This window comes from Peromyscus californicus, unplaced genomic scaffold (assembly GCF_007827085.1).
Source record: "Peromyscus californicus insignis strain IS unplaced genomic scaffold, ASM782708v3 Scaffold_9__1_contigs__length_137607984, whole genome shotgun sequence".
Taxonomy (NCBI): domain Eukaryota; kingdom Metazoa; phylum Chordata; class Mammalia; order Rodentia; family Cricetidae; genus Peromyscus; species Peromyscus californicus.
Genome location: NW_026294617.1, coordinates 38,732,823 through 38,759,853, shown reverse-complemented (window position 1 = coordinate 38,759,853; position 27,031 = coordinate 38,732,823). Strand labels below are relative to the sequence as shown.

At 40.8% G+C, this 27,031-nt stretch overlaps 1 protein-coding gene across 3 annotated transcripts in view; it reads left to right on the top strand.

The window, feature by feature from the left end:
• The first annotated feature begins 2,406 nt into the window (after nt 1-2,406).
• The window catches only part of Igsf10 (immunoglobulin superfamily member 10), a 28,295-nt gene continuing 3,670 nt past the window's right edge, over nt 2,407-27,031 (top strand). Inside the window, exons 1-7 of one of the 3 annotated variants that reach the window (XM_052732023.1) lie at nt 2,417-2,509; nt 3,049-3,133; nt 5,610-5,804; nt 7,293-7,422; nt 10,511-10,901; nt 14,764-19,032; nt 20,598-21,498. In XM_052732023.1, the coding sequence (XP_052587983.1) occupies nt 5,611-5,804; nt 7,293-7,422; nt 10,511-10,901; nt 14,764-19,032; nt 20,598-21,498 (5,885 nt within the window). In that variant the 5' untranslated portion in view covers nt 2,417-2,509; nt 3,049-3,133; nt 5,610. Of the gene's footprint in view, nt 2,510-3,048; nt 3,134-5,609; nt 5,805-7,292; nt 7,423-10,510; nt 10,902-14,763; nt 19,033-20,597; nt 21,499-27,031 lie in introns of all 3 variants that reach the window. The other 2 variants (XM_052732024.1, XM_052732025.1) reach the window with 2 other exon arrangements.

The following is a 27,031-nucleotide window of genomic DNA, read 5'->3' as shown; positions in this document are numbered from 1 at the left end:
ATTCTGTAATTCTACCTTATGACTGACTTACTCACTATTCACTAGAAATCACTAGGCAATTAGCTGCTGGATATGGAACATGACTAATTTTTACCTAAGCAAGGCAACCACAGCTTTGGCAAGTACATTCATACTGTGGAGCCCAATTGCTTGGGCTTGAATCAAATGAGGCATTCCTACTTCCAAGATGCATTACCTGAGATGAGTCATTTTCCTTCACACCTATTAAGTGGGAACAGTAGAAGTGTGTTCCTTGTATGCTTCTGGATGCTATCATAAGGTGGAAATGAGCTAGCATTTTTAACACGCTTATGGTATTTGTCACAGAGTAAATCTTCCACAAGTATCATCTGCAGCTACAAATTATTTCTGTAATCCATCAGTTAACAAATTCTTGATTGTATTAACCCAACTGTATTAACACAAAGAGCCCCTCCCCACAGTGTCTGATATGGAGGGCCTGGTATGTGGAGCTTGAGAACTTATCTAGGTCATGCTGACACTACTTGTCCCTGGACCACATGTTCAGAACACCAGCACCAAAACATTCATCCCAAATTCTCATTAAAAGCTCACATGTGCTGTAACTATAGGGATGAAGCAGTCATTTTAGTCAAATTAGTCCAGTGTCTGTGAGTCAAAATAGTGGAAGCCTGCTAGGGCAGCAGGAGCTATTAACTGTCACCAACTGGCAGGGGCAGTTCTAGAGGAAACATTGGCCCTCGATGGTGTAGGTAGGGATGAGAAAGGAGAGGAAATCTCAGAAGATGCAGCAGAATTTCAGTCTAGTTCTCTGATAATCTCCTTCAGAAGATGGTTCCTCAAGCTGGCAGCACTGACTCAGGCCTGTGATCCTCATTCCTAAGGAGGCTGACAGAGGAGGGTCAACTAAGCCCAAGAATTCATAAGGAACATCAGCAACATAGCAAGACCTATCATCTCAAAAGGTGGGGCAGCTCTCTCTCTCTCTCTCTCTCTCTCTCTCTCTCTCTCTCTCTCTCTCTCTCTCTCTCTCTGTGTGTGTGTGTGTGTGTGCACGCGCGCGCTTGTGTATCACAATAACATCCAGTCTTACAAAAGGATGTCATGACCCTTGACACAATGTGTAAAAAAAAAACGTAAAAGATATCATGGCAAGTGAAATAAGCGATATGCAGAAAAAATATTGTATATTCTCATGTGTGGAGTATTCTTCTAAATAGTCAAATATACAGAATATAGAAAAAGGTGGTTTATGCCATTGGAGGTGGAAATGGTTACATGTGGATCAGAGGACACAAAGTATCAACTGTAGGGTGAAGGGAATCCAGAGATTTAACCTACAAGGACTATATTTACTAACTCTATTTAAAATACACAGCAGGGGGTGGTGGTAGAGAGGTGGCTTAGTGGTTAAGTTGCTCTTCCAGAGGTCCTGAGTTCAATTTCCAGCAACCACATGGTGGCTCACAACTGTGTGTAATGAGATCTGGTGCTGTTGCCGTCTTCTGGCCTGCAGGCATACATGCAGGCAGAACACTGTATACATAATAAATAAATAAATCTTAAAAAAGAAAAAAACCAAACAAAAATAAAAAAAACACAGCAAAAGAGTGTATCTTGCTGACACATACATTTGCACACACAAGAGAATAAAGTGATAACATGTTTATTTGTTTGATCTTCATGTATCTCATATTCTCCTGTTGTATACCTCAAACATATATAACTAATAAAGAAGAAAAGGGTAGGTGGCTCCCCCAGGGCCAAAGGGTGCATGAAAACTTCAGACACCTCAGTTAACCGCTAACTCAACTTGCAAGCAGAAGTAAGGGGAGCCACAGACCCAGGACAACCCACATTAATTAAAGCATGTTTGCGTGTTGGTGTTATCATCATCATCACTAGCACACATTCTTTGTACAGACTGATGGGCTTTATTACATTTTCATTCAAGTATATCATGGGCCTATGTGTGTGTTTGCCACCACCTCTGCTGCCCACCCCACCCCCGCCCCCCAGCCACACATCTTTAGCTTCTCCTGCACATCCACTCATCCACCCACCCAACCTTAACTTCTTTCCCCCTCCCAACAGTAACTCTTCTACTTTCATGTCGAGGTCCCCCCCAACACCTCCCCTCCCACCCTCCCACCCCCATCCCCACCCTCCCACCCCCACCCCCACCCCCACCCCCACCCCACCCCGGGCTAAGAGGTGGAAGATGTTACAAAAAAAAGAACATGTAGCCTCTGAACCAGCCGAGCTTCACCAGGCAGGAAAGCCCAGGGACTTAAAACCTAGGAGCAAAAGCGCAGGCGAGCCTGGGTTGGCGGACTCCGCTGGTGGTCCCGGATCGGATCGATGGCCCGCCCAGTCCCAGAAGCAGAGGCTCTTGGCTAAGGCTACGTCACCCGCTCCGCCCCTCCCCGCCTCCACCCCCCTCACAAGCGAAGATTTCCCCCCCCCCTTCCCCCAGAAGCTGAGCAGACCCCAAAGAAGGCACAAGTCCATTGGCCCAGAGGCAGAGGTGAGCTGCGGTCAATCCTGCTGCGGAAGTGAAGGAACTCAGGGAGGCTGGCCGATATGGGGGCTGGGGTCCAGGGAGAGACGGGTGGGTGGGCAGAAGGGTCCAGGGAAAGGAAGGTACTGGAGGGGAGTGGGGACAAAAGCAGCTTCCAAGGTAAACTCACTTCAGTGACTGAGGCCAGGCAAAACACACACGGGAAAGATTATCTGTAGCCTGAGACCCTTTCATAGACACTGATGACACGTTTGTACAAAACAAGCAATTTGAGGAGAAACTCCGGGAACGTCAGAAAGAAGGAGTGATTGATTAATAGTTGTGTTTAAGTGACTTTAAAGAGAACTAACATACACTATTAGGGAGGAGGAAGAGCATTACAAAATCTCCAACAGCAGCCGCAGCAATCGCGCCATGAAGGAAGGCTTTGGTAAGTTTGGAAATGGATGAGAGCATTAAGATTACAGAAGCGCCTCCAGGTCTCTGAAGGATCAATCCCTCAGTCATAAGCCAGAAAAGACTAACTCATTTGCTCCCTTTGGAAGCAAAGAACTTTCCTTCACTCGGGTGAAGACTTGCTGTCTCTGCTTATGTTGCAAGAGGACTCAAAGCCAAGACAGAAGAGCCCAGGTACTGCCAACTCTTTTGTTATATACAGTTTGAGACTTAAGTGTACGGGAATCCATGTGCTATTTATGGCTCCATTCTCTTGTAATTGACTCTCAGGGTGTATATAGTTGCTTCTGTTTCCCAGCCGAACAGAGAATTACCTCCACCTTGTTCCTTCTTTGTTCATCTAATGATAGCAAGTTTACCTGCTATTTTTAATCATGCAAAGAGTACTCAGAACATTCTGTGATTTGGCAGTCACAGGGTAGGCATATAAGTAATCTTTAGTAAGTCTTAATTTGGGTTAAACTCATTCATAACAATCCCACGATGAGACCACTGGGCTTGCCTCACTTGGGGGTTAAAGATCTCATCTCCTAACAAGCTGAACATAATTCTTCTGTGGTCCTGTCGGGTATCCCTGTGTCAGTGAGGAGAGGCATGTTTCCAAGCAGAGAAAGAGCAGACAGTATTATGCCTGCAGGGTCATTGTGGATGCTATAGCTCTGGGCTGAGGTCAGTTTACTGTCCTCCTGGTCAGTAGTTGGCATTGAAATGTTCAATGTGTCCTTTTTGGCAAGGACTTGAAGTCATGTTAGAAAGAGATTTGATCTCTTTTCCAGTGGGTTATTACAGCTGTAAAAGTGTTTTTAGAAGGCTAAATCAAATGAATAAAATATGTTATACATTAAATGATACAATGTTACAAAATTATTTGATTATATATAGAAGTACATACATAAATGCACATGTGGAATATATATAATATACAAATGCCGGCAAAATGTTGGTTATATTTGAGTGCTGAAATGAGAGAAATGATTTTTTTATCTATTTACTGTTGCTGAGTTTTCTAAATTGCACATGTACTATTTTTATAATGTTTTATAATGTTTTGATAGTTTAAAAGGCTCTTATGCAAACAAGAGGCTAAACCTATGAACTCTAATTGTTCCAATATTATTATTATGGTCTCTAATAATAGGTATCCTGCTTTCCAGGAAATGAGAAGCTATAAAAACATTTTCATAATAAAAAGCCCATTTAATGCTAAAGTCCAGTGGGAGGCTAGCACACACTGGTTCTATAAAGAGCACATTTTCCATAGTGTCTGCACCAGTTCACACCCCAGGGGATAAGGGTTCCTCTTCCCCCAGATCTCACCAGCATTTGTTGTCATTTATTTTCTTGATGATATGCGTTCTGAGTGGGGAGAGGGAGATCTCAAAGCAACTTTAATTTGCATTTCCCTGGTGGCTAGAAATCTTGGTGACTTCAATCTTCCAAGTCTTTCTTGGCTGTTTGTATTTCTTTCTTCAGAGCTGTTTACTCAGTTGACTAGCCATTCAGTTACTGGATGATAGGTGGGTGGGGGGGATGGTGTTAATTTTTTGTAGTTCTTATGGAAGTTCCTAAAAAAAGAAAATATGAATATAGAAAATAGAACTACCAGTCCATTCCTGGGAAAGTAACACAGAGAAATTTGCATAGCAGTGTTTATTGCTGCATTATTCACAACAGTCAGGAAGTAGAATCAACTTACATGTCCATCAAAATACGAATGTATAAAGAAAATGTGGTACATATGTACAGTAGAATTCCATGTAGCCGTAAGAAGTGAAATCATGACATTTGCAGGAAATGGATGGAACTGGAAATCATTAAGCTCATAAAAATAAGACAGACTCAAAAAGAAAATAACCATGTGGCTTCTCTTATGAGCAGAACCTAGATTTACAATCCTATGTGTATATGTGTTTATAATTTTATTTAATTATATACAGATCTGATTTGTACATGTGTGTATAGGGATGCACTTGATAAGAAAGCAGAAACAAACCAGCTAGAGTTGGGGGTCTGAGAGAAAGCAATAGGAAGGAGGGAAGCTAACAAGAACAAGGCATAATGACACAGGCGCCATGAAGAAACATGTTCATTTGTTTGCTAACTGAAAATGGACTGTGATGGGATGCACAAGACCTGCATCCAAATGCCAGTACAGAGAAAGGGAAGTCGATACGAAGTTCCATCCCTCACCAAGAAGCCATTTGCAATTGATGCCTGCTGGGAGTGAGAAATCGGTTTTCTCTAATGGAGTGACATTGAGTAGATCAACCATACTTCAGGGCAGCCCCCATGCCCAATACAAAATTGACTCTGTGAATATTTTCTGTGTTTTTGTTTTGTTTTGTTTGTTACTGTTTTGATTTGATTCTCATTTATTTGTTTTGAGAGCAACAAAGAAGTTGGTGGATAGAAAGGTGGGGAGGATCTGGGAAAAGTTGGGGGAGGAGAAAAAAATATGATCAAAATATATCACATGAAAATATTTAAATAAGGAAAAATGGATTTAAGGTTCATTTGGCACGAAAGGTATGAATCAACCATGTATGACCCTTAAAGAAAATATCCCCAATTATTCCCAGAGTCGCTATGTGTGGTGTTACTGGAACTTTGCTTGAACTCTTTGTATGACTGTGGTGTGATGTCCTTTCAGGATGAAGATGGGAGACAGAGAAGTCAGCTGCTTGTTGACCTCCCTCACTGTAGTCTGCCTGGTGGTAACCCCTGGGAGCAGGGCCTGTCCTCGCCGCTGTGCCTGTTACGTGCCCACAGAGATGCACTGTACATTTCGGTACCTGACCTCCATTCCAGACGGCATCCCAGCCAATGTGGAACGCATAAATTTAGGGTGTGTGGGCCTTGCCTGATCCCCTTCTCAGAGAGGGACCACTGATCATCATGGTGACTTGTCCCCCAAACACCTGTGATTACTCTATTTTTTTCTTCTAAAATGAGCTCATAAGAACCTTACATTTGTGGAGACAATAAATATTTTTTCCTGATAGTCTTTTACTAGAACCTTAAGACTCTCTTAGTTGTTTGGGATTCTCATAATTATGGGGCAGCTTAATTCTGAATAAATTTTTACTGGAAAAATTACAGTTTCTGTTAACAATTATTGTTATAATACAAGGCATGACCAAGCAAGAGGAACTATCCTCCTATGTCAAAAAAAAAAAAAAAATCACCATTTCCTTTTGCATGGTCTTTTGAGATTTATAAATGCCCACACAGCACACAGTGCTAGCCACAGTGAGCTTATTTTAAACACTTGACTTATTAAATCTGACAAGTTATGGTGATACTTTAAAGGTTATGAAAAATTGTTTGTTTGTATAAATGTCCAATCACCAACAGGAAAGACTGACATTGTGTTCTCCCTATGAGCTGCCCTTGGGCTGAGTGCTGTACGTATTCATTCACTGGTTGTCCTGGCTAGTTTTACAAGTTGACACAAGCTAGAATCACTGGAGATGAAGGAGCCTCAATTGAGAAAATGCCACAATGCTATCGGGTTATAGGTAGTCCTGTAGGGCATTTTCTTAATTAGTGATTGATGGGGGAGGGCCCAGCCCATTGTGGGTGATGCCATCCCTGGGCTGGTGATCCTGGGCTCTATAAGAAAGTAGGCTGAGCAAGCCATGAGGAACAAGCCAGTAAGCAGCACTCCTCCATGGCCTCTGCATCAGCTCCTGCCTCCAGGTTCCTGCCCTGTTTGAGTTCCTGTCCTGACTTCCTCCAATGATAAACAGTGATGTGGAAGTGTAAGTCAAACAAACTCTGTCCTCCATGGTTTTGCTTTTGGTCATAGTGTTTCATCACAGCAGTACCAAACTAACCCTAACTAAGACACTGGTGTTCATAACACCTTTGAACTCGATTCTGTTATCTATCCTTTATAGCTGAGGAAACTGGAACACAAAATGTCTCCAGATTTTACCCAGAGTCACACAAGCCTTTTTGGGCCCGAGCTCAGAGTCACACTCATGTGGACTTCAGTGCCAGCCCTCTTAACCACTGATTACCTCAACCTGCAAGTGTGAGGGGACAGTGCCAAAGAGAATGGCCTGAGTCTTAGCATCCACAAAAGAAAATGATAGGCTCAAGCAGATGCTAGTATATGCATAAATACTTGAGAATGGGAAGGGATGTAGAGGGATGATTAAGAGGTTGCAAGGACTGGGTGGGAAGTGGAACTTCTGCAGTCAAGCGCAGTATTTCAAGAACTCTCTTGGGAACACAGTGGCAAAGGGGGCTTTTCCGTTTGTTTCTGATTTGACATTTGAACTTTAACTGACAGACTCAGCTGATGCCTCAAAAATGACTTTTTCTTCAGGTACAACAGCCTTGCTAGATTGGCAGAAGATGATTTTTATGGGCTGGACAAACTGGAGTTACTCCTGCTGCACAGTAACGGCATTCACACAGTCCCCGACAAGACCTTCTCCAGTTTGCAGTCCTTGCAGGTGAGAAGGGTCGAGGGTGATGGAGAGTTAGAAGTGGGGTAGAACTGTGAGCTATACCCCCAGAGCTGTCTATCCCCACAGAACAGAAAATGAACATTCTGTAAACTACAGACAGACATCAAGGAAGGATCTTATATGTAGAAATTAGAATATTAAGAAAATGCTGGGGGACTGAGGAGATATCCCAGTGGGTAAAATGCTTACACAAGTATGAGGACCTAAGTTTGGATCCCCAGCAGCCACATAAAAACACATCATGGTGGCAAACAACCCCTGCAATCCCAGTCCTGGAAGCAGTGGTAGCAGAGTCACTGGCCAAGAGAGAGTCCCTGGCCAGACACTCTATCCAATCAGTGAGTTCCATATTCAGTGGGAGAACTTGACTCAAAAACTAATGTGGAAAGCACAAGGAAGACACCTAGCATCTGGTCTCTACACATGCGTGCACGAGGGATCACACACAGAAGGAAAGAAACAAGGAAGGAAGGACAGAAGGAAGGAGAGAGGGAGAGGATAGGAGGGGACCTGAGGGGAGTGAAGGGAAAGGAAACAGATTCAGAGGCCAAGGTTTCTCATACCCCCCAACTAACCAGAAAAGAAATCAATTTTCAGGGACTACTAAACCTTTAAAATTTATCCCTAAAATGCCATTTCTAGTTCTTTGTCTGGAAGTAGAACAGGAGAGTCTTTAACATGGTAGCATTTTATAAATCATTATAAATTTTCAGTTTGCTTTATTTACTTGTTTATCCTCTACCAACTCTAAACTGAAGTTGCAAATGCTCACACAAATGAATAAAACATTGTAAGGCCGGGTGGTGGTGGCACACGCCTTTAATCCCAGCACTCAGGAGGCAGAGGCAGGTGGATCTCTGTGAGTTTGAGGCCAGCCTGGTCTACAGTGCGAGATCCAGGAAAGGTGCAAAGCTACACAGAGAAACTCTGTCTTGAAAAAAAAACAAAAAAACAAAAAAAAATTGTAAGAATTATCATACACCTAAGTGAGAAATTAAAGGATTAAACAAGTCTATCAATAGAATAAGGAGAACAAAAGAGAATGTACATGAAGCACTTACTCTGCTTATAACCTTGACACTTTTGAGAGGCTAATTCATGCTGCATGAATTAAAGACTGTTCAACTCTTTAAATAAACACACTGTTCAGGGAAAGCGTAATAGAGTTTATAGGTTATATATCATTCATCATAACTTGCATATAACAAATAATAGCAATCAAAGCAATAATATCCACTGTTCACAGAGCCTTTAAATGTCAAGCCAGAGTTATGTTTAGTGTTTTGAGGTAGGGAGCATCTAGTGCAGTGTATGGATGTGATGATGCTGATTTGGCTAGATCAGGCTACATTTGGGACATGTAACTTTAGGAGGAACTAATCCTGTATCCTTCATGGAATTCTCCACCTATGTTTATTCTCTTAGCCAGGTTTTCCTCTGACTGAGAAACATTGGTTTTGAGGTTGTACTCCCAGGTGACATTTAGGCCAAAGCTTACCAGTTTGACTCTTATTTATTGTAGAAGTTGGCATTCCAGAAAAGCCTCTTTTATAGAGATGACAATTTGAGTCAAATAGGAAAATGAGTAGGAAGTCACAGTTTTTATAAGTATTTCATGTTCTTTTCTTTAAAAAAAAATAGTATGCTCAACTAATTAGAAAGGGATTTGATAAATACTAAGGCATCATGAAACATTCAAAATTATTTGGCTTCCAATTCAGAATCAATTAAATTCATATTATTGAAAAAGACAGCATGCCAGATGTCCACCAGTTGGTGAGTGGATAAACAGACAGTGTAACATGCATACAGTGTAGAAACAAAAAGGAATGAAGAGTTGGTATGTGCTACAATGTCTCAGGAACATCTGGCTAGGTGAAGGAAGCCACATGGTGTATAATTCTAGTTATATGAAATGTTTAAAATGCACGAATCTTTAGAAACAGAGGAAATTAATTATTGCTTAGAGAGAAGAAAAGACAAAAATAACTGTGGATGTCGACTGGTCTTAATTTGGGGAAATGACAATTTCCTAAGATGGGATAGTAGAGGTGGATCTAGTTATACCAGTGGATATACTAAAAACCAGTGTGCTGTGCTCTGAGACGGGTCTAAAGGAGGGACATGAGAGAGTAAAATGAGGTAATGGGGACAGAGAGTCACATGCCATGGCTTCGCTCATAGATGGAATCTAGATATGCTAATATATTGACCTAAAAGTCGAAGGAGAATCATTTGGGGGAGGATAGGAACCAATGGAGTGAGCGGGGACAATGGAAGGTCATGGGAGGCAGATACTAGCAAAGCACAATGATATATATTATGGAGATGTCACAATGACACTATAATTAAGAACAAAGTGCCTTTTAACTACATCTCAATTAAAATGCTGTAAATGGGGGAAATTGAAGTCTATAGATAGTCTTATAGACCTTAAATTTATTTATATAAAGTGTTTCTTCTACTTCTCCAGCTTCTTTTCCTTCTCCTCCTTCTTCAGGATGTTTTTCACTACACACAAAAGCAGACAGGAGAGTGTAATGAACTCAGGGAAGCAACGGAGGGTGAGGAAAGGAACCAGCCAGGGAGGCCAGTGGGAGGGAAATGAATTCCACAGGGCACCACATGACTTTGTAGTAAAATCTTAAAAAAGAAGGTAATTCAAATCCTCCAGTGCACTGATCACCCAGCTTCAGTGGTCATCCGAGTGGGACAGATCGTGTCTCACTTGCACCCTGGGCATCACATTCCGCTGAGCTGTTCTGAATCCAATCCAAGTTATGATGCTTGATCTTATACACAATAAAAGATTAAAGAGACTTTAAAAGTAACTACAACATCACTATCTTATATAACTTTAGTGATAATTCCTTAGTACTAACAACTGCTTGTATGTGTCCTAATTTCTCTGTTATTGTCATATTCAATTGGCAACTAATTTGTTTGAATTAGGTTTTAATTAAGGTAGGCACATTCCATAGGATTAATCTCAACATATTTCTATATTCATAAACTTTTATTTTTTATGACGGTTCCTTTGACAAAACAAATATGTTCATATCTTTATTTGCAGGTCTTAAAAATGAGCTATAACAAAGTCCAAATAATTCAGAAGGATACTTTTGATGGGCTCAGGAGCTTGACCCGGTTGCACATGGATCACAACAGCATTGAGTTTATCAACCCTGAGGCATTTTATGGACTCACCTTGCTCCGCCTGGTACATTTAGAAGGAAATCGGCTCACAAAGCTCCATCCAGACACATTTGTCTCATTAAGCTATCTCCAGATATTTAAAACCTCTTTCATTAAGTACCTGTACTTGTCTGATAACTTCCTGACCTCCCTCCCAAAAGAAATGGTCTCCTATATGCCAAACCTAGAAAGCCTCTATTTGCACGGAAACCCATGGACCTGTGACTGCCATTTAAAGTGGTTGTCTGACTGGATACGGGGAAAGCCAGGTATCTATATTGTTTGTTTCTTAGTACTAATTAAATAGAATAACCAGCTGGAGGTGCTTTATCTGTAATAGAAAGTCCTAGATCATGTAGACCCAGAAAATGAAGTCCCCAAAATAAACCAGTGACAATGATGTCTGTACCCTACAGCTGTGTTTGCATCACAGCGGGAAAATAGGAAGCTCTGTCTGTGAAGCTGACAATCTTTCCTACTTGGCACTCTGTGGCTTAAAGTATCAAGGCCATGCTTCTTGGCCCAACTGTAAGATCTTCTAGTGTGGCGCAGGCCGGTCCTCAGTCTCTCTAAAAGCCGTCCTGTCCTCCCCTCCCCTTCCCAGGCAGACATTTTCCTTCCAGCTCCCAACACACCACAACTGTTTCGGCACTGAACCCTGCTGCACTGAACCCTGCTGTTGCCTCTGCCTGTAGCAATCCCCTTCCTTCTCAGCTTCCTCTGTTCCCAGATAGAAGCTCTGCTCAGCATTACCTCTCCAGGGGAGTCACACTGCTTGTCTACCCCAGCCACATCAGAATCAGGACCTCGTGTTTACATTCTTGAATGAATATTATACTATACTTATAGAATTTATTTATAGAATGAAAAGTCTGCTGCCTTTGCTATGTCTAATTTATCTATCCTTAGCCTCTACAATACATCTGGGACACAGTATGTACTTAATACTTTTTGTTAAACTGTTATTATATAGGTAAAAAAAAATGAGTTCACCATCTATCTATTAGTTACCTATGATCTTACTATGTCTCAAACATGTATATATATGAAAATATATAAAAATGTATGTGTCATATGCCAATACACAATGCACATATATGTCATATAGTTATATATGTCATATATATATATATATATACACACAAACAAACCTTTAGGACTAACATCTTTCAGTCATGTCTAAATGACAGGTTCCCTTGTGCTTTTGCTCTCTTACTGACAATTTCACAAGACTCATAAATTAATCAATCACCTTTATACTTAGAATTTTTTTCTTCCACCCCAAGCAGTCTGATAGCCTCTCCTAGGCAGTGTGGCAGTTTCTCTGACACTTCCTGCAGTCCAAAGTGAATATATTCATCTCTACTTGCATCTTCCATTCTTTAGTTCCACAAAACTCTTGGGTTGCTTTTCAACAAACAGACTTTTTCCATTTTCCTGACATGGATTTGTTCATGGATATAAAACTTGAGTCTTGCTGATCTGGTCTTATGCATATCTATGTATGTCATCTTTTTACAATGCCAAATCATAGTGTAGTCTTCATAAAACCATCTCAAGTAGCAAATTTAACAAATATTTGCAACCGAATTGAAAACAACATAAAAAGCTACAACAGTATTTCTAGGGAGACAGATGGTAATAGCTGTATAGAGACTGCAAGTGGTCAATTTCTACCATCGGACATATTTATCTCAATTTATAAGTGAAAATGTACAAACATCAGGGTCTTAGAATTAGTCCTGCCAGCTGCCTGTCTTCCTGACATTTCCCTTCACCTTGCTATCCTCACCCACTCCTCTTTTTTTCCCCCTCTTTCATGAACTGCATCTTTCTTGGACATCCCTCGACCAGGGTTTGAACATACAGATCAACAAACAGAGCATACTGTCCAGTGGGAAGACAACCAACCAGACAATGCATTCTAATTGTGAATGCTGAAGGTTAAGCCAGGAAAAGCAGAGGGCACCATGAGAGGTAAAGTAGGGAGCCCACTGGAAATAAGTGCTGATCATACTGAGTCCTCGAGGAATGTGTAATTAGTGATGGCACTGGGCATGTCAGGCAAACAGCTCGTGCCAGAGCTTGGCATTGAATAACAGGGCTGAGGGATGGAAAACACTTGTGTGGGACTGGAAACTGGTGTGAACGGAATGAAGTGACAGTCAGACTTGAATCTGAGCAAACCCAAGGCATGATAGCTCTGGTCCAGGCACAAGCCGCAATGAACATCCCAAGATATGAATACAATGTTGTGATGTGGTTTAACTAAGCCAGAAGTTGGCTATGCCTTCTGCTTCATGAGGTCAGATCCAGGGCACTGACAAGCAGGTAAGGGACACATATTGTCAGTAGGTGGTGGATGGCATTGGAAGGAGCTCCTTATGATGGTTCCAAGCTTTTTATTCCTTCTACCTACCTCCTCTGCACAATGTTATTCTATAAAATTAGGTGAATAATGATTGATCAAATTTTACCTGGTATAGTAGTGTTCCCTTATCCATGAAGGATACATCCCAGGACTTGCAGGGGATGCAGAAAACCACAGGAACTACCAAACAATACTGTGTTTATCTCTGCACACTGTGGCCCTAACTTTGGAAGTTTAAAGTACAGTAGCAAAATTAACATAGGTTTCTTTTTCATTCTTCCTAATTTCACAGCTACATTTTCACCGTAAATCAAAGAACTTCAGCATGTGGCTTGCAATGTGTTGTTTTGTTTTGTTCTTTCCTAAGTTGAGAGGTTTCTTCTGAAAGGAACCATGTCCATAGCTTCTCTCCGGCATATCTGATTGTCAGCATCACCACTCTTGTGTTTGAGGGTATGCTTAATAAAATAGGGATTACTTGGATACAAACACTATGATACCATGATAGTTTATGCTATGCCGGAGATCATTGCTTACTAGCTATTAAGCATGAGCATATGCTGTACGCATACACTGGAAAGAGGGATTGTGTCCCGTGCTGGGGGTGAGGCCCACTGAGACAACAGGAGATTTCATCAGAGTACTCAGAACTGCATGTGATGTCAAACTTATGTTTCTTTTGGAATTTTCCAACCCATATATTCAGACCATAGTTGTCTTCAGATGAGAGGGCTGGTACACACCTAAAGGGTTTAGAGTCTTTGGCCAGAGTGACTTTGCCCTTTACAAGGAAACTGTACATGTGTGAAGCTGTTCTCAGGATGTATATCTAAGACATCTATTGTTTCAGTTACCTGCTGTGTTCAACAACAGTATAGGAACTATTATGTGGGACAGCATGGAAGTCTCAGACTGTGGTTTGTTTCAGAGAAAATTCTATACCTCTTATTTAGTATTGAATGACCAGCTTTTTAAATTAGGCTCATCAGAGCAATATTTAAAATATTTAAAATGCCCAACATGCCATCTCATTACCCAAACAGGACTCAGTCCTTTGTGACTAGTGGTGTATGATTTGCAAACTCTGACATTACCAGACACAAGTCTCTCCTCTCCCCCATTCCACTTGGCTCTCTAGTACTAAGTCCATCTTATCCAACAGGACCATCACTAAACCTGGACTGGCCATCCCAACTACCTTCCATGTTCTATCAATACTTACATCTTATTGGGTAGTTTTACCCACATCTTTGTCTCTTCTGTCTGCATCTCTCCATCTCTATTTCTACTAAGCTAGAACACAAACTGTTCTTGTAGACAATGGAAAAATGCTTGGATTTTTAATGCTATCCCAGAATTTAGAGATTTTCAAGTAGGTTACCTTTCAACGTATAGCCAAGTTCTATGACTGTCCTAAAACCTTGGCATGAGGAACTGAAGTGTTGCAAATTAAAGTGCTGAACATGAGCTTATGATTTTGTGTCTCTAGAAAAGGTAAGGTTCATTCAATGAAAACTTATCAAGTACTAAATATATAGCCAGGTCTTAATATCCAGGTGTAATAAATACAGCTGTGAATAAGGCAAATAAATCCATGTACCTGTGCATATTGTATTGTAGCATGATGTGTAACAATATGTTTTCTAGAAATCATTTCAGAAGCTTCTTGGAACTCTAGTGAAAATATTTCTTCAAAGTATTCATGTGTTAATTTATAAAGAGGCCACATTTTTTTAAATATAATTGTTATTTTTTCCTAGATGTAATAAAATGCAAGAAGGACAGAAGCCCCTCCAGCCCTCAGCAGTGTCCCCTCTGCATGAACCCCAGGATCTCTAATGGCAGACCCTTTGCTATGGAACCAGCTGGAGCTTTCCTGTGTACAAAGCCAACCATTGATCCATCACAGAAGCCAAAGAGCCTGGCTATTCAGGAAGACAATGGATCTGCCTTCCTGTCACCCCAAGATTTCATAAAACCTTTCGGTTCCCTGTCTTTGAACCTGACAGACCTGTCTGGAAACAAGGCCAATGTGGTCTGTAGTATCCAAAAGCCGTCCAGGACATTGCCAATTGCATTCACTGAAAAAAATGACTACATCATGCTAAATATGTCATTTTCAACAAATCTGGTGTGCCATGTAGATCATAATCACATTCAGCCAGTGTGGCAACTACTGGCTTTGTACAGTGACTCTCCTTTGAGACTGGAAAGGAAGCCACAGCTTACTGGGACTCCACAGCTGTCCTCCAAATATAAACAGGTGGCTCTTCTGCCTGAAGACATTTTTACCAACATAGAGGCTGATTTCAGAGCCGATCCTTTTTGGCTCCAACAAGAAAAAGTTTCCTTGCAGCTGAATAGAAATGCCACCACACTTAGCAAATTACAGATCCAGTTCTCCAGTGATGCTCAAATCACTTTACCAAGGGCAGAGATGAGACCAGCGAGACTCAAATGGACCATGATTCCGATAATGAACAATACCAAACTGGAACACACTGTTTTGGCTGGTGGCACTATTGCCCTGGACTGTCCGGGCCAAGGTGACCCTTCACCTCACTTGGAATGGCTTCTAGCCGATGGGAGTAAAGTGAGAGCCCCCTATGTTAGTGAGGATGGGCGCATCCTAATAGACAAAAAAGGGAAACTGGAACTCCAGATGGCTGACAGCTTTGACACGGGCCTTTACCACTGCATAAGCACAAACTATGAAGATGCTGACATTCTCACCTACAGGATAACCGTGGTAGAGCCCCATGTCGAAAACATGCATGAAAATGGAGTTCAACAAACAGTGGTTTCTGGTGAGACACTCGATCTTCCATGCCATTCCACTGGTATTCCAGATGCTTCTATTAGCTGGGTTCTTCCAGGAAACACTGTGTTCTCTCAGTCATCAAGAGACAGACAAATTCTTAACAATGGGACCTTAAGAATATTACAGGTTACCCCAAGAGACCAAGGTCATTATCGCTGTGTAGCGGCCAACCCATCAGGGGTGGATTTTTCCATTTTTCAAGTTTCAGTCCAAATGGAAGGCCAAAGGTCAGTTGAGCATGATAGGGAAGCAGATGGATCTGGACGTGGAGAACCCAATCCCAGTGTTCCCTCTAGGCAGCCACCATCTTTGAAAGTCTCTACATCAGCTTTGACAGGGGCAGAGGCTGGAAAACAAGTCTCCAGGATACATAAGAAGGACAAATATAGAGGGTTCATACATCGACGACGTGGGGATTCTACACTCCGGCGTTTCAGGGAGCATAGGAGGCAGTTCCCTCTCTCTGCTCGGAGAATTGACCCACAACACTGGGCAGCACTTTTAGAGAAAGCAAAAAAGAATCCTGTGCCAAAGCAGCAAGAAAATACCACAGTAAAGCCAGTGCCGCTGGGTGCTCCTCTTGTGGTGCTCCCTGCTGAGGAAGAACATGCTTCCGGCATGACTTCTCTAGATGAAGAAGTCACAGTTCAGAAAACTAAAGCTTCTGTCACAGAACGGTCATCAACTGCTGACTCTAGACCAGTATCTTATGGCTTCATGACAAGTGTAACTTCTGGCAGAGAAGTCTTCTCTACTATGAATCCACAAATACTACCACCTAATCACCGTCCTGATTTCAAACTATCCAATGTTATTGACACCACAGCTGTGTCAAGGAGTATAAACCCAACTGCAGCAAGCAAAATAGAAAATGCAACCAACCAAAATTCAAGCATTATCTTTCCATCAGTATCTGGAGTAACTGAAATTCAGGATGCTGTTCAGATGGGGAGAAGAGCATCTTCCCAAAGTACACACCCAGTCCCAGGAGGAACCATGGTTGCTAATGGCTGTGCCAACATGCTAAGTATCTGCACCAACAAAGCTGATACAGTCTTGCCGTCAGCAAATCCAACAGAGGATTATGGGCATCAGACACTTAAAACAGGAGAGAGCCGAGCCAGGAATAATGACACCTCTTCTCACGCTGCTAAAGATCCTAGCTTCCGCAAGCACCTTTCAGATTCACACACTGCTGCCCCTTCTCTATTTCACAGGCCTAGAAACAGTACCGCTAACTTCCCCTTGTCCAGGCACTTAGGGAGACAGAGCAGAGGGCGAACTACAAGCCCATATAGAACCCCAGTTCTCAGACGGCATAGATACAGGATTGTGAGGCCAGCACTCAAGGGACCTGCTAACAGAAATACTAGTGAATTTTCAGCAACAGAGCCCAATAGGATGTGCCCAACCTGTTCTTCTACAGAGAGGCTCACCCTGGCTACTACAGCATGGTCCATTCCAGGCTCATCCTTCAGCACCCTCCTCAGAGCTAACATCACCAGGGACATAGCAGAAAAGTCTACCACTGTGGTTCAGAACCCACCATTATTATTTAAGAACAAACAAAATGTAGATATTGAGACATTAACAACTACTATAAAATATTTTGGAGATGAAAGTACCCAAGTGACTCCCAGTGAAGCAAGCATGACTTCTGCTCCAACACCTGTATCCATGGAAAAAAAAACAGTAGACAACAGTGGTTACCCAAATGTGTCTAGTACCATCCAAGTTGAAAGAGATTCAGTGGTGACAGCACCACTTTCCAGTCCGCTCAGCAAACCCTCAATGCCAACAAAAGCAACAAACACAAAATTCTCCAGAAGGAAAATTCCCTGGCCCCAAATCTTCATAAATAACCACAGCAAAAAGGGGATGTTAAAGAATCTGGATCAGTTTGGTTTACAAAAGAACACAGCCACACTGTTTCCCCAAATAGCTCCTCTTTTACCCACAGATCATAGCCCCCCCTTACCTTCTACAACATTCTCCGCGACTCTGATGCAAACTCTGTCGGCAGCAATGGCTGCCACTCACCACAAGGCCACTGAAGGTGCCAGGAGTCTCTCAGCAGGCGAGGAGCAGCCCTTGACCAACTCCTCCCCAGTGCTTCCTAGTGCCACCAGCAAGGGAGGTAGTACAATGACCTTCCTGTCAATGGAAACAGCCACCCTAGCAACTCCTAATGCCCCTGAATCTGTCATTATCTCTGAAACCCAAATAGCAAGTTCCAAAGAAGCAAAAGACCAAATAAAGTGGCCTCAGAAGAGCAGGCATGACCCAAACTCCACCCCAGGGCAGAGTTCAGGCTTCAGCATGTACCTGGCTCCAACGAAAGCTGACACTTCCTCGGCTTTCACTCACTCGTCACGAGAAGACACCAGCAGAATTGTAAGCACAGTTGCTCTCCACTCAGAAACCAGTCTCCTGGGCCTAACTGAAGTGTCACAGAAGTGTACTCAGACTTCGGGAAATACAACAGCTTCAGAAAGGACTTTGTTCAACCTATCACAGGAGGTAACCACCATGAAAAGAGCCTCAGACATACCACCATCCCTCAACAGTGGGGCGCCTCTGATGCCCATTCCTTCCCCTCCTCCCTTGACTAGGGGTGTGGTTACAGACAGTGAGGTCACATCCACATCGATTTTCAATACGATGACCAATAGAATGGTCACCATTAATGAATCCTCAAAGCACAATAGAGATCTGCAGCAATCCTCAGCAGAGCCTGGCCCAGATCCCGAGATTGTAACTGGAGCCACTTACTCTACCTCCTCTAATCTGTTCCTTTCAACACCTGTGCCAACATTAAGAATAGATAAACCACAGAATTCTAAATGGAAGCTCTCTCCCTGGCCAGAAAACCACTTTCAGCACAAGTCATACTCAGAAACTATTGTAAAGGGCAAAAGACCAGCAGGGAGCGTGTGGTCCCCTCTCAGCTTTCCAGAGGCCAGCACTCAGGCCTTACATTGGAATGGACAGAAGCATGCAGAGAGTGTCTTTGATAAGAAACCTGTTCAAAACCCAACTTCCAAACTCCTTCCCTCTGACTCTTTACCTAGAACTATATTGGAAAAACCAAGAATAATTGGAGGAAAGGCTGCAAGTTTTACTATTCCAACCAACTCCGATGCCTTTCTTCCCTGTGAGGCTGTTGGAAACCCCCTGCCCAACATCCATTGGACCAGAGTCTCATCAGGTATTTGGAATCATTAACAATACCTTAATTATAAAACAAGGACATGATCGTATCTTTCAGAGTTGTCTTTAAAGTACCAACACTAGTTTTAAATTTCTCCAAAATATAAAACCTATTGATATCCTCATTTGACATTTGCATATTCCTCATTAGAAGAAGTTTTTTTTAGATTTTACTTTTTAAGTGTGCAAAAATGTATGTGCAAATGTGTGCATGCATGCGTGTGCATGTGTGCATTTGCACACATTAGGGCAGGTGCCTTAGGAAAGAGGTACCAGATTCCCTGGAACTGGAGCTCTCTCCAACCCCTATTAGAAGGTTTTAAATTTTAGATTTATTTTATGTGTGTGAGTGTTAGGCCTTCATGTGTGTATATGCACATATGTACCTGATATGCACACAGGTCAGAAGAGGGCGTCATACCTCCTGGAACTGGAACTGCAGATGATTGTGAACCAGCATGTGGGCATTGGAAACTGAACGCAGGTCCTCTGCAAGAGCAACAAGTGCTCTTACCTGCTGAGCCATCTCCCCAGCCCCTACTAGGATGTTTTTTGATGTGTTAAGAAGAGTTTGGTAGGACAACTAGATGGCTCCATGTGTAAAGAGAACCTACTGCCAAGCCTGATGGACTGAGTTCAATTCCTGGGACAGATATGGTCAAAAGAGAGAACCAACTCCCACAGGTGGTTTCCTGATCTCTACACACTGGTGATGGCATGTATGTGCCCATATATACACACAAAAACCAGCATGTGCCTATACATACATACACAAGTCAACAAAATGTAATGATAAAGTTTAAACAAATAGTTTTTAAAGCTAGATAGAATGGCACATGCATATACTCCAAGCAATGAGGATGAGTTCAATGCCAGTCTGAGCTAAAAAATTAGATCCCATCTCAAAACAAGTTTTTAAAAAATAGTTCGGGCCAATTGGTTATCTGATATTAAATGGTCTGCACTAAAATCTTATACATACAGGTAACATAGGACTGAGAATATTATGTTTATTTATTTATATATACTTATTATAATTTATATACTATACACACACACACACACACACACACACACATATATATATATATATATATATATATATATATATATATATACAATAATTTAAGAGAAAGAGGCCATAAATTTGAAAAAGAGAAAGAGGGGGTACAGGGGAGGAGCTGAAGGAAGGAAGGGGGGTAAAATGATCTAATCATATTGTAATATCAAAAATAAAAACATTGAGTAATTGTTAAAGCCAACAAAAATACTTTGAAAGTAGATCAAATATACATATATATGTGTATGTATGTGTGTGTGTGTGTGTGTGTGTGTGTGTGTGTGTATATATATATAAATTTACATAGAAGAATGTCATGTTGAACTATCTGGATTTTAAATTTAAATTTACGTGAATAAAAAATTGAGAAACACTTAGCAATCTGAAGTTTTTTTGTTTTGTTTTTAGTAATATTTGTCAGCTTAACAAAAACATAGTTTCATGTTTTCTATCCAGTCTTTGAAGCTGATGAACTATATGTATCAATTTTTTCATCTTATTAGGACTTGAACTATCCCAAGGGACACAGAAAAGCAGGTTCCATGTGTTTCCTAACGGCACCTTGTCCATCCGGAGGGTCAGTATTCAGGACCGTGGACAGTACCTGTGCTCTGCATCTAATCCTCTAGGCAAGGCCCACCTTCAGGTCATGTTGTCTGTGGTTTCCTACCCTGCCAGGATCCTGGAGAGACATGCCAAGGAGATCACAGCTCATTCTGGAAGTACTGTGGAATTAAAGTGCAGAGTGGAAGGTTTGCCAGTGCCTACAGTTTCCTGGATACTTGCAAACCAAACAGTGGTCTCAGAGACATCCAAGGGAAACAGAAAGGTCTGGGTGACATCTGATGGGACCTTGGTCATCCGCAATCTGAGTCTCTATGACCGTGGCTTTTACAAGTGTGTGGCCAGCAACCCAGCTGGCCAGGATTCACTGCTCATTAAGATACAAGTCATTACAGCTCCTCCAGTTATTCTAGAGCAAAAGAAGCAAGCCATCATTGGGGTTTCAGGTGAAAGTTTGAAACTGCCCTGCACTGCAAAAGGAACTCCACAGCCCAGTGTTCACTGGGTCCTCTATGATGGGACTGAACTAGAACCACTGCAGTTGACTCATCCCAAGTTTTTCTTGTATTCAAATGGAACTCTGTATATAAGAAACATCGCTCCTTCAGACAGGGGCACTTATGAATGCATTGCCACCAGTTCCTCAGGCTCAGAGAGAAGGGTAGTGATTCTTACAGTGGAAGAGCAAGAGACAGTCCCCAGGATAGAAATTGCCTCTCAGAAATGGACAGAGGTGAATTTGGGTGAGAAACTACTACTGAACTGCTCAGCTACTGGGGATCCAAAACCTAGAATAATCTGGAGGTTACCATCCAAGGCTGTCATCGACCAGTGGCACAGGTAAGCCTTTCTGTTAGAATTATCCCTTTCATTTATTTAGCTCTACAGCTTCTAAAATCGGAAACAGTAAGGCTAGCAGGAGCTTCAAAGGCCACGCATGATGCACAGGAAGGTGACTGTCTATAGAAAGGAACTCCATTTGACCTCAGTGACTACAAAATCAGTCTTACATGCTTAACTCTGGGGTCCATATTCTTGGACAGTTGAGAACTATGGGAGGATCTTATTAGCCTCCATATTGGTGGCAGGCAATTTTCTTCCTTTTTTCTTTTCTTGTGGGCTGCTTTAAAAAAGGTAACTGTGTAAAGTTATTCATAATCTCCACATCAAAAAGAGAACTAGTGACAAGGGTGAGGCTCTAGGAACAAGATGTTCTCTATTTTACTCAGGACCTTCTCTTATCAGGTGCCTCACACTGTAGTTATGTCATAATCCTTCCTTTCTTAAGATTGCAGTGCACTTTATGAAAGGCACATTAAGATCTTCTCAGAGTGAAATATACTAAAAATTCCATGAACTTGATGCTATCAAATACAGTTTTCTACTATCCTCTTTATATTTGCTTTGAAAAGCATAATTTATAGGTTATGAATTATAAGTTTTTGTTATGACTTTGTGTAATGATTTTCCATAATCCAGGAAAAGATGTAGATGAGCACTTTTTACTTACATTTATTAAAATATTCATGCAATAAAAATTATAGTATATATGAATTTATGTGGATATTGGAAATTAAGGGTTTTTTCCTAGTGTTACAGTGAGTTGATACAGAATAAAATGAATAGATTTGTAATTTTTAATCCAAATGTCAATATTTTCAGGTTTTTCAGGTATCAAAATTACCTTAAATGTTAAATTGTAATTCACTAAGATGTAAAGTTATAAGATGCTGAGCTGGAGAGTGTGAACGTTAGAACCCACATGCTTACATATATTTTCTCCCCTGTACGTGTCCCCATTCAATATCTTCAATGCTTCACTTATCAGTTTTGCATTTAATTTCACAATACCAGCTCTCTCGTTTCCCTCTCAGAATTGCTGCAGCTGCTCTGAGTCTTTGAGGTTCTTTATAAATTATACGATTATTTACTTCTTAGAAGAAAGTGATTTGAATTTTGATGGGATTTTTCATTGAATTCATAGATTAACCTTTTGACCTGGTAACATGGGATGCCTTTCCATTTTTTATATCCTCTAGAATTTGTTTCATAATTCTCAATGTAGCAATCTTTTACCTTCTACTTTTTCCTAAGTAGTTTGGAGTGCTTTTTTTTTTTTTTTTTTTTTTTTTTTGGATCCCTGGGTTTTTGTTTGTTTGTTTAAGTAATTCATCATAGACATGTAAAGATGCTAGGTTTTGTATGTTGATTTTTTATCTTGTAACTTTACTGACTGTAAGTTATCAAAGCTTTCTAATGGAGTATTTTTATTTTCCTATGTAAAATAATGGCACCTGAAAACAAGGCTACTTCAACTTCTTCCTTTCTGATTTGGATGCCTCAGTTCTTTCTCGATCATAATTCCTTTCACCAAGACTTTCTTGCTGTATTAAGTAAGAGCAGCAGGAACAGAGGGAGTCTTGTTCTAATCTAAAGAACACTTTAGCCTTTTCTAATTCAGTGTGGTATTGATGGTAGATTTTTCATATATAGGCTTTAATAATTTGTGATATATTCTTTATCTAATTTATTCTTATCATAAAAGGACATTAAACCTTACCAAATGATTTTTCTGCATTTTTAAAGATAATCATATGGTTTTGTATTGATTCAAGTGTTGTATTGTTTATTGATGTGCAAATGTTAAATCATCCCTGCATCTCTGAGGTTAATCCTAATTGATCATGGTCTATGTACACTTTGAAATGCTCAATTCAGTTTACTTGTATTTTCTTGAGAAATTTTACATTTATGTTCATTGGGGATATGGGTCTAAAATTTTTTATTGTTGTGCTTTTGGTTTAGAATGAGGATATGCTGCCCCTTTAAAAATATGTTGATAGAGGCATTTCTACTTTAAGAAGAAATGCAAGTAACACTTATATGTTCATAGAAATCATCAGCTGTCAGGTACTAGGATGTTTTTATAAAGACGGAAGATTTTTCATTACTGCTTCAGTATCATTACTCTGTATATATTTTCTTGATCAATTTTAGTAGGCTGTATACTTCCTGAAACTTGTCCAGTACTTCTTGGATTCATGTGATTTTGCCATATTATTCATAGTTGCTTTTAAAATATCTTTTGTAATTTTGTAGCATCAGGGTTCTCTAGAGGAACAGAATCAGTAGTGTGTGTATGTAATATATACATATATATATATATATATATATATATATATATATATATATATACGTATATGTGTGTGTGTATATATAGTCTGAGTGGGGATGCAATTGGCCTCCATGACAAGGTCTGAGTAGCCCAACAAATGGGTGTCTTCACATCGATAAAGCTAAGAACCAGTTGCTCCACAGTTCCTGGAGCTATGTGTTCTCAGCAGCCCCAGGTTGGAACCAAAGGCCTAGTCTTCAGTTCACTTTGATAGACCAAAGCAGCTGACTGCTGATGTCAGCAAAACGTGGCACTGGCAGCATAGTAGATGAGCTCACCAGCAAGAAACAAGGGCAAGCAGGACAAATGGCTTCAGCGACTTTTGCTCTGGACCTCACGTCTCTACTGCTGCTGAAAGATGCTGTCCACATTTAGGGTGGGTCTTCCCACCTCAATTAACCAAGAAAAAACCCTCCTCCAATCATGCCCAGAGCCTAACCTAATCTAGACAACCTAGAAAACAGTTTATAGGTGTGCCTAGAGACTTGTGTCTTGGGTGATTCTGGACCCTACAAAGTTGACATTAACTATTGTTATGTTTCCTTTTGGATTTATGTGGCTGTCTTTTTTTTAAATTAATCTAGGTAAAGATTTAGAGATGCTATTCCTTTTAAAGCACAAATTTCGTTGCCTTTTGCAATTTTTGTTTTTACTTTTTATTTTGGTATTTTTTCCTTTAATTTGGGTTGGATTTGTCTTTGATTTTCTAAGTCCTTGAGGTTCCTATTGTTTGAAACCTTTTTTAAAATTACATATTTTGGTATAAATGTTTCTCAAGACTGATTTTGCTGTACTGCACAGATTTTGATATATTGTAATTTTAATGTTCTTAAAAATTCCTTTTCCTTTTTCAGTTACCCTTAGCTCATTTAGAGCATGTTATTTCATTTCCATATATCTATATACTTTTTCATTCTCATTAAATTTGTTGCCCAAGAAGATAATGATTTCAACTTTTAAAAATTTATTGATACTTGACATATGGCTGTCCTAGAGAAAATTCCAAATGTTGATGAGATGATTGTGTATTATACTGGTTGGATGAAGTCTCCTAAAAATGTGTGTTAGGTCAGTTTTCTCTACAGTGTGGTCAAACTCAGATGTTTCTTAGTTTTTCTGTCTAGATTTTTTATCTATTGAGAAAGTTAGGTATTGATATTTATACTACTACTGCATTGGACTTAATTCTTCAGATCTATTATTTGCTTTGTATATCCAGCTGGTACCATATCCAGTACAAATATTTACAACTGCTCTATCATCGTCTTAGTTTCTCTTTGTTGCTGTGACAGACACTATGACCAAAGCCATCTAGGGGAGGACACCGTTTATTACACCTTCTAGGTTATAGTCTAAAGTTGAAAGAAGTCAGGGTTGGAACTCAAGACAGGAACTTGAAGCAGGGACATGGAGGAATGCTGCTTGCTGGCTCACTCACTGGCTCATGTTCAGCTAGATTTTTTATACAGCCCAAGAGCAGCTGCCTAGGGATGGTGCCAATCAGGGAGAGCTGGGACCTCCCTTATCAATCAACACAGTCTCCTTCAGATACACTCACAAGCCAAAGTGGTGTGTGAATTCCATCAGTTGAGACTCTCAGCTAATTTTAGGCTTTGTCAAGCTAACAGGGAAGCAAAGACAATCTTGTCAAGTTGCTGCTTGTCTCTTCACTTGTATTTCACTTCAAGGCTCCTTGAAAAGTTCCCAGCCTTCTCCTAAGCAGATAAGCTTGTTCTTATGTCACTGTTCTTCCAATGTTGGTTAGTAGAAGATGTTACATCCTGTAACATCATCAGATCAGATTTGAGGCACCACTTTAAATCAGTTGTTTTCAAAAGGCTCTCTCTTTACCAGTAGCATTAACATTAACCAAGAACGTGACTCAGAAGCAGTGATTATTTTGACAAGGATTCTGTGTTTTTAGAAGCCCCTAAGGTAATTGTAATGCACACTAAAATTTGAGTCTTGGTCTCACACTTAATTATTCATAAGTAACCTGAGATATTTGTCAAGCACTGCAGTCAAAGCTTCCACATCTATTGAATCTGAATCTCTGGAAAGAGAAGCCAAGAAAGATGCATAAATTTGGCCCCATACAATGCTAATACAGTTTATGGGAGATCCAACATATATGGCAGTAGTCCTTAGATTCTGCTACACGTGACAATCATGTAAAAAGCCTGATGCCGCCGGGCGGTGGTGGCGCACGCCTTTAATCCCAGCACTCGGGAGGCAGAGCCAGGTGGATCTCTGTGAGTTCGAGGCCAGCCTGGACTACCAAGTGAGTTCCAGGAAAGGCGCAAAGCTACGCAGAGAAACCCTGTCTCGAAAAACCAAAAAAAAAAAAAAAAAAAAAGCCTGATGCCTAGGCCAACCCCACATCACTTCAGTCAGACATTCTAGTCTTGGAGCATAGGCTCCAAGTATTTCAGACTATACATGTTGAAGTTTTAATAATGCAGCCAAATTTAAGGAAAAAAATGGTTTTAGAACGCATTAGGAGAGATTAATAACAGATGCCAGTGTGGCACAAGACAAAAGACAGGCTTTCCCGAGACTTCAATCAAGTTCATCTGGAGATTTCCTCTGTAGAGTGGGGGAAATACTTGGAGATAACACAAAGTCTATACAAAGTTATCTAGTAATTTCCTTTATTTGTGTACACATTATCATGATTTCACCTTGGCATCTTTTCAGAGAAATTCCTTCCTCGCTTGAGAAAAAAAAAAAGCACACTGTTCTTGTATTATTCTGTACATAGTACTCTCCAGGTCTGAAACTGACTTGAGGCTGCTGAGTTGGGTAACAGTTATGCTTCAAGGAGTCCTGGGCTAGCCAGGTGAAGGTGTTTGCTGCTGTATGCTCTTAATCACTGGAACATCTCTCCAGCCCCCACTAGATGCTTTGAAGATGTGTTCATTAAGAAGTTTTGGGATCAACTAGTTGGCTCAGTAGGTAAAGACACTCACTGCCAGGCCTGATGAGCCCAGTGTGTACACACACACACACACACACACACACACACACACACACACACACACACACACAGTGGATGGATAACAATGTAGACTGTAAAGTGTAAAGTTCTCACTTCTTAGTTTCATTTGTGTGTTTACTGCATGCTGTCAAAAGAAAGGGGTGACCTTTATTCTATTCTTAGCACTAAAAGCGAGGCTCCCTTTTATCAGGAAAGATCTT